Genomic DNA, 11,994 nt, shown 5'->3' on the forward strand with positions numbered 1-11,994 from the left:
GCGCGATAGACGCGGAGTCGGCTCGGAAAGAGACTTCATCGACCCGGGAGATGGCGGCTTCCCAGGCCGAGGAAGATGTGGTAGCCGCTGCTGCAGCTTAGCCAAGACATCTGCTGGCGTGGTGCTGGCGTCCTCCCTTAGGTGGAGGTCCTTTTGCCCGGGTCGCTGTCCGAGGCCGGGCCTGGTTCCGCCGAGGGTGGAAACAATGCCGAGGGTGCTGCTGCTCCCCCTGCCGATGCCCGAACCTGCAAGAACAGTTTGTCTGTAGCATGCACATGCTTTTTCGCGGCCGACGAGGCCTAAACACTTTATCGTCGTGTTTAAAAAGCTGCGTCTTCTCTCCTCTTGTTTCGAGCATCACGACTTGTCTGTCAATAGCAGAATTGTTTATCCGAACGAGAGTTACTTTTCGCGGAAGGTATCTGTATCCCGGAGGCGTAGGAGTCCCTCGGCTCGGTCGGCCTTGCCGCTTACGTGCGCTCTCATTTGGTCGAAGGATTCCATTATTGGTACAGTCGAGAAGGCGTGAAAGTCGTTTTCTACCTGAGTGTTAGGACTTGTTCGGTAGCAGGATCGCTTATCCGAGCGTGAGTTACTTCTCACGGAAGGTGATGAGTGAGGTATCCGTATCCCGGAGGCGTAGGAGTTCCTCGGCTCGGTCGGCCTTGCCGCTTACGTGTACTCTCGTCGTTCTCAGGATCCCGCTATCGATACGGAAGTCAAAAGCACGAAGGTTGTTTTGGTAGAAAATTTTTCCGAGGAGAATTTTGACGCAGAGGGGGTTCCCCCCTTCTAGCCCCCGAGGGAGGGTCGGGCTTTGCTGAGGCAAGACCGACCCTTCCTTGACGGTTAGACTTTGTGTATGTAAACGAGGTACATGAACGACTTAAAACATCTTAAGGGTAGAAGCGACGTAGTTGTTGGATGTTCCAAGCGTTGTTGTAGACCTCGCCTTGGTCGTTGGCCAGCTTGTATGTTCCGGGCTTCAAGATCTTGGCGATGATGAAGGGCCTTTCCCAAGGTGGAGTGAGCTTGTGGCGCCCTCGGGCGTCCTGTCGCAGGCGAAGCACCAAGTCTCCCACTTGGAAGCCTCGGGACCGAACGCTTCGGGCGTGGTAGCGCCGCAGCGACTGCTGGTACTGTGCCGAATGTAGTAAGGCAACGTCCCGAGCCTCCTCGAGTTGGTCCAGCGAGTCTTCTCAGCTGGTCTGGTTGCTTCGGTCGTCGTACGCCTTGGCCCTCGGGGACCCGTATTCTAAGTCCGTGGGGAGGATGGCCTCGGCCCCATAGACTAGAAAGAACAACGTAAAACCTGTGGCGCGGCTCGGCGTCGTCCTCAGACTCTAGAGTACCGAGGGTAGCTCTTTCATCCACCGCTTGCCAAACTTGTTGAGGTCGTTGTAGATCCTTGGTTTGAGCCCCTACAAGATCATACCGTTGGCACGCTCCACCTGCCCATTCGTCATGGGATGAGCTACGGCGACCCAGTCCACACGGTTGTGGTGGTCGTCGCAGAAGTCCAGGAACTTTTTCCGGTGAACTGCGTGCCATTGTCGGTGATGATTGAGTTTGGGACCCCGAAGCGATGGATGATGTTGGTGAAGAACGCCACCGCCTGCTCGGACATGATGCTGTTTAGGGGTCGGACCTCGATCCACTTGGAGAATTTGTCGATAGCGACCAGCAGGTGCGTGAAGCCCCCAGGTGCCTTCTGCAAGGGACCGATGAGGTCTAGATGCCACACAACAAATGGCCAGGTGATGGGTGTCGTCTACAAGGCCTGAGCGGGCAGATGCGTCTGCTTTGTGTAGAATTGACACCCCTGGCAGGAGCGCACAATCCTAGTGGCGTCAGCCACCGTGGTTGGCCAGTAGAAACCTTGTCGGAAGGCATTCCCCATGAGGGCTCGAGGCACTGCATGGTGGCTGCAAGCCCCCGAGTGTATTTCTTGCAACAGCTCTTGTCCTTGGGAGATAGATATGCATCGTTGGAGGATGCCCGAGGGGCTGCAGTGATAGAGCTCTTTTTCATCACCCAGCAAGACGAATGACTTGGCGCGCCGAGCCAGCTGCCAAGCTCTGGTCTTGTCGATTGGAAGCTCTCCTCGGAGGAGATATTCCAGGTACAGAGTTTGCTAGTTCGGATCTGGCGTGACCCCATTCTGTTCCTCCTCGACGGGCAAGGCCTCTTCCTCGATGGCCGAGGGTGCCTCGGGTGCGGCCGAGGGTGCCTCGGGCTCAGCTGAGGGTACCTCGGGCTGGGCCGAGGCTTCCTCAGGCTCGGGCGCGTCGTCGATCTTGACGGATGGTTGATGTAGGTCTCTAGAGAAGACGTCTGGGGGAACCGTCGTTTGCCCCGAGGCTATTTTCGCCAGCTCGTCCGCAGTCTCGTTGTACCGTCGGGCGACGTGGTTGAGCTCCAGCCCGTAGAACTTGTTTTCCAGGCGCCGGACTTCGTCGCAGTAGGCTTCCATCCTCCGGTCACGGCAGTGGGAGTTCTTCATGACTTGGTCAATGACAAGCTGCGAGTCGCCTCGAGCGTCAAGGCGTCGGACCCCTAGCTCGATGGCGATGCGTAGCCCGTTAACCAATTTCTCGTACTCGGCCACGTTGTTTGATGCCGGAAAATGGAGGCGAACGACGTAGCGAAGATGCTTTCCGAGGGGTGAAACGAAGAGCAGGCCAGCACCTGCTCCTATTTTCATGAGTGACCCATCGAAGTACATGGTCCAGAGCTCGGGCTGGATTGGAGTTGTCGGTAACTGGGTGTCAGTCCACTCAGCCAGGAAGTCTGCCAAGACTTGGGATTTTATGGCCTTCTAAGGAGCGAATGATAGTGTTTCGCTCATAAGCTCCACCGCCCACTTTGCTATCCTACCCGAGGCCTCGCGGCACTGGATGATCTCCATCAGGGGGAAGGATGACACCACAGTCACCGGATGAGACTCGAAGTAGTGTCGCAACTTTCGCCGTGTCAGGATCACTGCGTAGAGCAGCTTCTGGATCTGTGGGTAGCGGACTTTGGTCTCGGAAAGCACTTCGCTGATGAAGTAGACTGGCCTCTGGATAGGCAATGCGTGCCCTTCTTCCCGTCTCTCGACTACGATCGCGGCGCTGACCACCTGAGTAGTCGCGGCTACGTAGATCAAGAGGGCTTCTCCTGCGGCGGGGGGCACCAGGATGGGTGTGCTCGTAAGGAGCACCTTAAGGTTTCCAAGGGCTTCCTCGGCCTTGGGGGTCCAAGTGTAGCACTCGGCCTTCCTTAAGAGGCGGTACAGAGGCAAGCATTTCTCGCCAAGGCGTGAGATGAAGCGGCTCAGAGCCGCAAGGCATCCCATGACCCTTTGTACTCCTTTCAAATCTTTGATCGGTCCCATGTTGGTGATGGCCGCGATTTTCTCTGGGTTGGCTTCGATGCCCCGCTCGGAGACGATGAATCCAAGGAGCATGCCTCGGGGGACTCCGAAGACACACTTCTCGGGATTGAGTTTCACCCCTTTTGCTCTCAGACACTTGAATGTCGTTTCAAGGTCAAAGAGGAGGTCGGAGGCTCTCTTCGTCTTGACAACGATGTCGTCGACGTAAGCCTCGACCGTTCTGCCGATGTGTTCTCCGAACACGTGGTTCATGCACCTCTGGTAAGTGGCGCCTGCATTCCTCAACCCAAATGGCATTGTAGTGTAACAGTACATGCCAAAAGGTGTGATGAAAGGAGTCGTGAGCTGGTCGGACTCTTTCATCTTGATTTGGTGATAGCCTGAGTAGGTATCAAGGAATGACAGGGTTTCGCACCCAGCAGTGGAATCCACGATTTGATCGATGCGAGGTAGAGGGTAGGGAACTTTTGGACATGCTTTGTTTAGACCAGTGTAGTCTACACACATCCTCCATTTCCCATCCTTCTTCCTTACAAGAACAGGGTTAGCTAACCATTCGGGATGGAATACCTCTTTAATAAACCCTGCCACGAGTAGCTTGTGGATCTCCTCGCCTATGGCCCTGCGCTTTTCTTCATCAAAACGGCACAGGGTTTGCTTCACGGGTCGAGCCCCAGCTCTGATGTCCAGTGAGTGCTCGGTGACATCCCTCGGTATGCCGAGCATGTCCGAGGGACTCCACGCAAAGACTTCGGCGTTTGCACAGAGAAAGTCGACGAGCACTGCTTCCTATTTGGGGTCGATCTCGGAGCTGATCCGAACTTGCTTGCTGGCGTCGTTGCTGGGGTCGAGAGAGACGGACTTGACCGCCTCAACTGATTCGAAGTTGCCGGCGTGCCGCTTCACGTCGGACGCCTCCTGGGAGAGGCGTTCTAGGTCGGCGATGAGAGCCTCGGACTCGGCGAGTGCCTCGACGTACTCCACGCACTCCACGTCGCATTCGTATGCGTGGCTGTACGTGGATCCAACGGTGATGATCCCATTCGGGCCCGGCATCTTGAGCTTGAGGTAGGTGTAGTTGGGGACGACCATGAACTTGGCGTAGCATGGTCTTCCAAACACCGCATGGTAGGTTCCTCGGAACCCGACGACCTCAAAGGTGAGAGCTTCCTTTTGGAAGTTAGAGGGAGTTCTGAAGCAGACGGGTAAGTCGATCCGTCCGTGGGGTAGGATTCGCTTCCCGGGCACGATCCCGTGGAAGGGTGCCGCACCGGCCTGGACCTCGGACCGATCAACCCCTAAGGGTGCGTTTGGTTGGATGGACCAGGTGGGATGGAACGGGACCGCCACATTTTTTACACTGTTTGGATGGGGGTCACATAGGGGCGAGGTGAACCCCAGAGGATTTTTCGGTGGCAGCGCTGTCCACCAAAAACGAACGGATGGATCCGCCCCACCCCTCTCGCGTCCGTAAAAAATCATGTTGCCTCTCATCCTTACCCTATCCCCTCTCATTCTTATCGGCGGCGGAGAAAAGTGCGGCGCGGGCGCAGGCGAGCGGCCGTCCGTCCAGGCGCAGGCGAGCGGCCGTCCGTCCAAGCGTCCGTCCGTCCAGGCATCCGTTCAAGAGAACTGGTCCAATCGTCCAGGCGACCGGCCGTCCGTCCAGGCGTTGGATTCCAAGAACTGGTACTTTTCTATGCTCCTCTTCATTGTGCTACTAGATCAGGGGAACAAATGCTTGAGGTAGTAGATCGTATTTTCTGGAGTTCGACCGTCCGTCGCATTTTCTGGAGTTCGGCGGCTCCCTTCGCATTTTCTGCTGCCCACTCTCGCTTTCACGTGCACCCCCTTGCTACAACTACACTACAAGCCAGTTATGCTGAGGTAGTAGATCGTAACAAAACTTCTTTTCTAACGATTAAGAACAAAGTAAAAAAAAGGCAACAAAGCAAGTAGTAGTTCGATGCCCACAGTCCCTGGCTAGCTAGCTGCAGGCGACAGACCAGATATGGGACTCCCAGCGGCCGGTCGACTTCCTTCTGCAGTAATTCTTGAGGGAATTCCAGCCGTCACATTTCCAACAGCTTCCTCCTTGATTTAATTCTTTTACATTTCAATCACACATCCCCTCGTTGTTAATTAGTTATACTACCATTTAATTGTTATGTGTTAATTGTTAATTCTTTTATAGATCTACCGGTTAATTTTTTTTCTATCAAATTGAAGAATCAATTCTCGATGTTAATCATTCAAGTCTCTTACTAAAAACTAGAGCATAGCCTAGTAGCTTGGTACATTGAACTTCAATCTTGCTTATGTGTTGTAGATGGACAAGGCGACCAAGCTTTTGATTTATGGTGCTTCAGCACACTTGTTGTTGTCCATGATGGCCATGGTTATTGAGTCTAGAAAAAGAAAAAGAGATAGTAGAAGAGTCGATATTACTTATGGGCCAATGGAGGAAAGGGATAGGATGAGACTTGATTATCTTAACACTAAAATATGGATGAGTGATACAACATGTGTGAACATGCTTAGACTTAGTAGGTCTAATTTCTTTCGCTTTTGTAAGGGCTTTAGAGACCAGGGTTTACTTGAAGATACAATACACATGTGTGTTGAGGAACAGTGGCCATGTTTTTGAACACGGTGGGACACAACCTTAGGAATAGGTTGGTGGGAACAAATTATGGTAGATCTGGTGAGACTGTTAGTTGCTACTTCAACAAAGTGCTTCGTGCTATTGGAGAGCTACGAGCTGAACTTATTAGGCCACCATCATTAGAGACTCCATCCAAAATAGCAGGAAATCCAAGATGAGATCCCTACTTTAAGGTGTGATATTCAGCTATTCAATATTCTCCTTAAAAAAATCACTATTTAAACCCATAAGACCCTTAAGTGCTGCTTCTTGGAACGAAGATAACTACATGATCACTCTTGATCATGAACATTATGCAAACTATGTGCAGGTATCATTATTTTTACATGTATTGTTACTATATTTCAGCATATTACTTTTACATGTACTATTAATATATTTCAGCATATTACTTTTACATGTACCATTATTTTGTTCACCGCATGAATTGACCAGCACGCAATGAAGGCATAGCTGTTTAATATATGTTTGAAAGCAACGTCTATTATAGTATTTTGCATTATTTAAGGTCGTCTAATATATGTTTATTTTTTTATTCCTCCCATCTCGGTCTGTTGGGACAAATAAAACATAATTGTGGTATTTGCTTCCTAGCACTAGAGAGGGACCAAATGAAAACATATTCTGTTTGGATTTCAAATGAAAACGTGAAAAAAGAGCAGCTATATTATTAGTTGGGGTGATTATGGTTTTTGTGGTGGCCAAGAAATGAATGTAAGATAAACAAATCATGGAATCTCTTGTTAGGTGAATGATGCTTTGTCTTTGTTTTTTTTAAATCAGACATGGTCTATTCACCAAAAGCAACTGATAGTGTTGGTCGTTTTGCCCTTACTAAGCTGTTACTTTTACATGCAGGATCACAAATCTGATGCTGAGTTTTTAAACAAGCCTTTGGAGAACTATAAGGAAATGTTCACTGTCTTTGGAAACAATATGGCTACAGGAAAGTATGCAAAAGGATCAAGTGAAGCTCTAGGTACTGAAGATAGAAACAGTATGGCTGAAACAGAGATTGATGAGGGAGATGTTAATGCTGTTCCTAGTCCTATAGATGATATTGGGGCTTCATCCTCAGCTCCTAGACCTAGGAAGAAGGCAAAGGTTACTATTAATGAAGAGGCAGGGCTGATTGGAGCATTCAAAGATGGTGCTGAAAGGCTTGCAATGGCTATTGAGAAGGCTGGTTCAGATGACCTACCACCTGACTTGCTTCAAACATTGCAAAGTATTCCAGGTTTTGATGACACACACAAGGCCTTTTACTTTGCATATCTAGTGAAAAATCCTGGATTAGCAAGGCAGTTCCCTACTCTCCCATTGACATATCAGATAAGTTTGCTTGCTCGGTTCGTTAGTGAGACCTTTCCTTAGATTATGAGGACCGGGAATTAGGACTATGCTGGAGGTTAAGTGGAAATTAGAACTGTGTTGTTCTTTTGTTATGTAAACCATGACCAATACTTTGTTTTCAAGTACTGGGATTGAAATAATGGCTTTGCTATGTCGAAATACTCGGTTTGTTATGAAATACTGGGTTTGTTATGACCAACATGGATGCTCGGTTTGTTTGTTTTGAAATACTGGGTTTGAGATTCATTGTAATGGTGTATGCTCAGTTTGTTTGTTTTGAAGTAATGTTTGAAATATTGTTTTGAAATGCTTTTTTATAATGGTGTATGCTCAATTTTTTGTATTACTATATTGTAATATTGCGTTCAACTGACCACTGTTTATAGAACAAACAACATTTGTGAAGCTGAAACTGGGTTCGAGTGACAACCACCATCCAAACAAAAACTGGGTTGGCTTCATCCAAGTTCATCTCTTCTACCAAACAAAAAAAGTGGTGACTATTAGGGATAACTCTACCCCTCAAATCAGGGATGACCCTAACTTATCCACTTTGACCTTAAACCAAACGCATTCTAAGAGTTCCAGGGTCTCGGCGTAGATGATGTTAAGGTTGCTGCCTCCGTCCATGAGGACCTTGGAGAGCCTAACGTTGCCGATGATCGGATCGACGACGAGCAGGTACCTTCCCGGGCTTGGCACGAAGTCGGGGTGGTTGCGCTTCGCTCTCGACTTGTTTTTAGCCTTCTTCTTCGTGCCCCGCTGGGCGGACGCCTCAGGGGCATCTGAAAGGGAAATAGGCTTACACCTTTCCTAATTGATTTTGGTGGTTGAATTGCCCAACACAAATAATTGGACTAACTAGTTTGCTCTAGTCTATAAGTTCTACAGGTGCCAAAGGTTCACAACAAGCCAATAAAAAGACCAAAGATGGGTTCAAATAAAGAGAGCTAAAGAAATCCCAAAGGCACCCTGGTCTGGCGCACCGGACTATCCGGTGTGCCACCGAATAGTGTCCGGTGCACCACCGGACAGTGTCCGGTGCACCAGGGAACTCGACGCTGAACTCGCTACCTTCGGGAAAATGGAGGCCGCTCCGCTATAATTCACCGGACCGTCCGGTGTGCCAGCGGAGCAACAGCTACTTCGCGCGCAACGGTCGACTGCAACGCATTTAATGCGTGCCTGCACGCGCAGAGGTCAGAGCACGCGCAGCAGGCGCACCGGACAGTCTACAGGACTTGTCCGGTGCACCACCGGACAGCCCAGAGGCCCCACAAGTCAGAGCTCCAACGGTCGAACCCCAACGGCTAGCTGACGTGGCTGGCGCACCGGACTGTCCGGTGCGCCATGCGACAGCAGACTTCCAACGGTCACATTTTGGTGGTTGTGGCTATAAGTACCCCAACCATCCCACATTCAATTGCATCCAAGTTTTCAGACTTCTACACCTTACAAGAGCTATAGAATTCAATTCTAGACACAACCAAAGAGATCAAATCCTCTCCCAAGTCTCTAGTTCAATTCCAATCAATAGTGACTAGTGAGAGGGTGACTTGTGTTCATTTGAGCTCTTGCGCTTGGATTGCTTCTTTTCTTTCTCATTCTTTCTTGAGACAAACTCAATTGTAACTGAGGCAAGAGACACCAATTGTGTGGTGATCTTTGTGGGGACTTAGTGTCCCGTGTGATTGAGAAGAGAAGCTCACTCGGTCTAAGTGACCGTTTGAGAGAGGGAAAGGGTTGAAAGAGACCCGATCTTGGTGACCACCTCAACGGGGAGTAGGTTTGCAAAGACCGAACCTCGGTAAAACAAATCCTTGTGTCTCACTCTTTATTTGCTTGCGATTTATTTTTCACCCTCTCTCTCGGACTCACTTATATTTCTAACGCTAACCCGGCTTGTAGTTGTGATTAACTTTGTAAATTTCAGTTTCGCCCTATTCACCCCCCTCTAGGCGACTTTCAGCATCTATCTTCGGCTGCCCCTGAGGCTGCTTGTCCTTCCAGAAGATGGCTTCGACCGCCTCCTGACCCGAGGCGAACTTGGTGGCGACGTCCATCAGTTCGCTCGCACGGGTGGGAGTCTTGCGCCCCAGTTTGCTCACCAGGTCTCGGCAAGTGGTGCCGGCAAGGAAAGCCCCAATGACATCCGAGTCGGTAATGTTGGGCAGCTCGGTGCACTGCTTTGAAAACCGCCGGATGTACTCTCGGAGGGACTCCCCTGGCTGCTGGCGGCAGCTTCGGAGGTCCCACGAGTTCCCAGGGCGCACGTACATGCCTTGGAAGTTTCCCGCGAAAGCTTTGACAAGATCGTCCCAGTCGGAGATCTGCGCAGGAGGTAGATGCTCCAGCCAGGCTCGGGCGGTGTCGGAGAGGAAAAGGGGTAGATTACGGATGATGAGGTTGTCATCATCCGCCCCTCCCAACTGGCATGCCAGTCGGTAGTCTGCGAGCCACAGCTCCGACCTCGTCTCCCCCGAGTACTTGGTGATAGTAGTCGGGGCTCGGAAACGGGCAGGGAACGACGCTCGTCGTATGGCCCGGCTAAAGACTCGCGGACCGGGTGGTTCGGGCGAAGGACTGCGATCCTCCTCACTGTTGCAGCGTCCCCCACGCCTGGGATGGTAGCCTCGGCGCACCTTCTCGTCGAGGCGGGCTCGATGGTCGAGATGGTGGTGCTCGTTGCCGAGGCGTTCCCGGGCGGCAGGCGCCTTGTCCCGTGTACGCTCGGGATGGACCGAGGCTTCCCGAATGCGCCGGGAGGACACCGCGTGATGCTCCGAGGGGTCAGCTCGCCTGCGGGAGGCGGAGCTCTCGGCTCATCGAACCGCGGCGCCTTCTAGGAGATTCTTGAGTTCGCCCTAGATACGCCGTCCCTCGGTGGTGGATGGCTCCGGCATGGCTCGAAGCAGCGTCGCCGCTGCAGCTAGGTCCTGGCCGGACCCGCTGACGGCCGGGGCAGCGCTGCCCTGGCATTGTCGACGATGCGGCGCCGGATGTCTTGGGGCCGGTGACAGGCTTCTCCGGCGAGTGTTCGACCTGCCCACTCCTGTTCGATGTTCTGTCGGAGCTGTACAAGCCGGCCTGCCTCCCCGTTGACCCGGGCCTACATCTCACGGATTTGCTCGAGCTGTATGTCCTGACCCCCGCAGTGAGTGGGACCACAGCTAGCTCCCGCGGGATGTCAACGCGAGATGTGGGCCCAGGGGGATCGTCAACCTCTGGCATACCGAGGTGGTTGTCTTTGTTGTGATCTCCCAAATCGACGTGGAAACATTCGCGACTTGGGCCGTAACCCTCGTCGTCAAGGTCATGGCCATCGTCCGAACAACCGGAGAGGCAGTGGTCACATGCGGACATGAAGCCTTGCATGGCACTGGGGTCATTGAGGGCAGAGAAATCCCAACCGGAGTCGGGGTCGTCCTCTCTTGGTCGTTGGACGGTGGTGAAGTCGCGTCGAGGGCGGAGCACACCGTCATCTCAGGTACGAGGGTAACGCCCAGCAGGTCCTTTGCGAGGGTGCTGGCGTCATCAGTCCGCTTGGGGCTGACACGTCGTGGGGAAGTGACACCCGCTGTCGCCTCAGGTGCGAGGGCAATGTCCGACATGTCCCCCGGGGGAGTGCCGGCGTCGTCGACTCGCTCTGGTGCAACAGCCGACAAGGTGCCGCCTCCTGCGTGGCCATGGTTGCCTCGTCTCTGCCTCCTCCGACGAGGAGGGTGGCGGGGACGACCGGAGTGCTCCTCTTCTGCCGCGGGGAGATGCTGTCGTAGAGCTCGCCGCCACCGGGCGAGTCGAAGACCGTCGTTGTCATCACGCCGCGGGGGGAGGAGTACCATGTTGTAGCTGCTGTCGAGGGACATGAACTCGAGACTCCCGAAGCGGAGCACCGTCCCGGGCTAGAGAGATTGCTGAAGACTCCCCATCTGGATCTCAACGGGAAGGTGTTCGTTAACACGCAGCAGGCCCCTACCTGGTGCGCCAACTGTCGGCGTCTCGGACCTGGGGGGTCCCTTGGACCGACTAGTGAAATCGCTGTGTGTCCCTGCCCAGATGGGTTGGCGCGGGATGGAACACAAGAGGTGGGACAAGCCTTGTATTATCCTGCACCAGGGGTGCCGCTCGCAGTAGGGGTTACAAGCGCGTCGCGTGAGAGAGGGAGAGACACAGAGTTCGTCCGCCGCTTCCCTCGCGCGAACCCCCCTCAGGGTGGCCCTGGACCTCCCTTTTATAGAGGCAAGGAGAGAGTCCAGACGTACAACGGGGGGCGTAGCTATGCGCTAACGTGTCCGGCAGTGGAGTGCCTAAGCCATGTGTACATGCCAACGTGGCCGTTGGGGGAGAGCTTGGGCCCTGTACATGTGATGGTGTGGCCGCCGGAGGAGCGCTTGAGTCCTGTAGGAGCCCAGCTGGCAGCGCGGCGAGGATCCTGCTGACGTCTCCTTGCTGTCGTAAGGGGCTGAGAGCCACCGGCGTCATGGTGCACGCGGGGCACCATCATTACCCGTCGTCGGGGTAAGCCAGATGGGACGCCGGTCTTGTTCCTTGTAGCCTGAGCAGGCTAGGAATAGGGAAATGATGTATCCCCTGTTTGGCG

General features: G+C 52.9%; 1 protein-coding gene across 1 annotated transcript; it reads left to right on the forward strand.

The window, feature by feature from the left end:
• Positions 1–4,856: 4,856 nt before the first annotated feature.
• LOC103627643 (uncharacterized) lies at positions 4,857–7,667 on the forward strand. The gene is made up of 3 exons (XM_008647940.3): positions 4,857–5,122; positions 6,273–6,351; positions 6,900–7,667. Exons 1-3 carry the CDS (start codon positions 4,857–4,859, stop codon positions 7,413–7,415), a joined length of 861 nt encoding a protein of 286 aa, XP_008646162.2. The 3' UTR covers positions 7,416–7,667.
• The last annotated feature ends 4,327 nt before the right edge of the window (positions 7,668–11,994 follow it).

Source organism: Zea mays, chromosome 5 (assembly GCF_902167145.1).
Source record: "Zea mays cultivar B73 chromosome 5, Zm-B73-REFERENCE-NAM-5.0, whole genome shotgun sequence".
In the NCBI taxonomy this organism is placed as follows: Eukaryota; Viridiplantae; Streptophyta; class Magnoliopsida; order Poales; family Poaceae; genus Zea; species Zea mays.

What these genes read in the sequence shown, in the direction of transcription:
- LOC103627643 (XM_008647940.3), top strand. Translation starts at nt 4,857, where the DNA reads ATGTTGCCTCTCATCCTTACCCTATCCCCTCTCATTCTTATCGGCGGC. An exon ending in CAGGGGAACAAATGCTTGAG is followed by an intron (nt 5,123 to 6,272) that starts GTAGTAGATCGT and finishes TAAACCCATAAG; the next exon opens with ACCCTTAAGTGCTGCTTCTT. An exon ending in ATTATGCAAACTATGTGCAG is followed by an intron (nt 6,352 to 6,899) that starts GTATCATTATTT and finishes TTTTACATGCAG; the next exon opens with GATCACAAATCTGATGCTGA.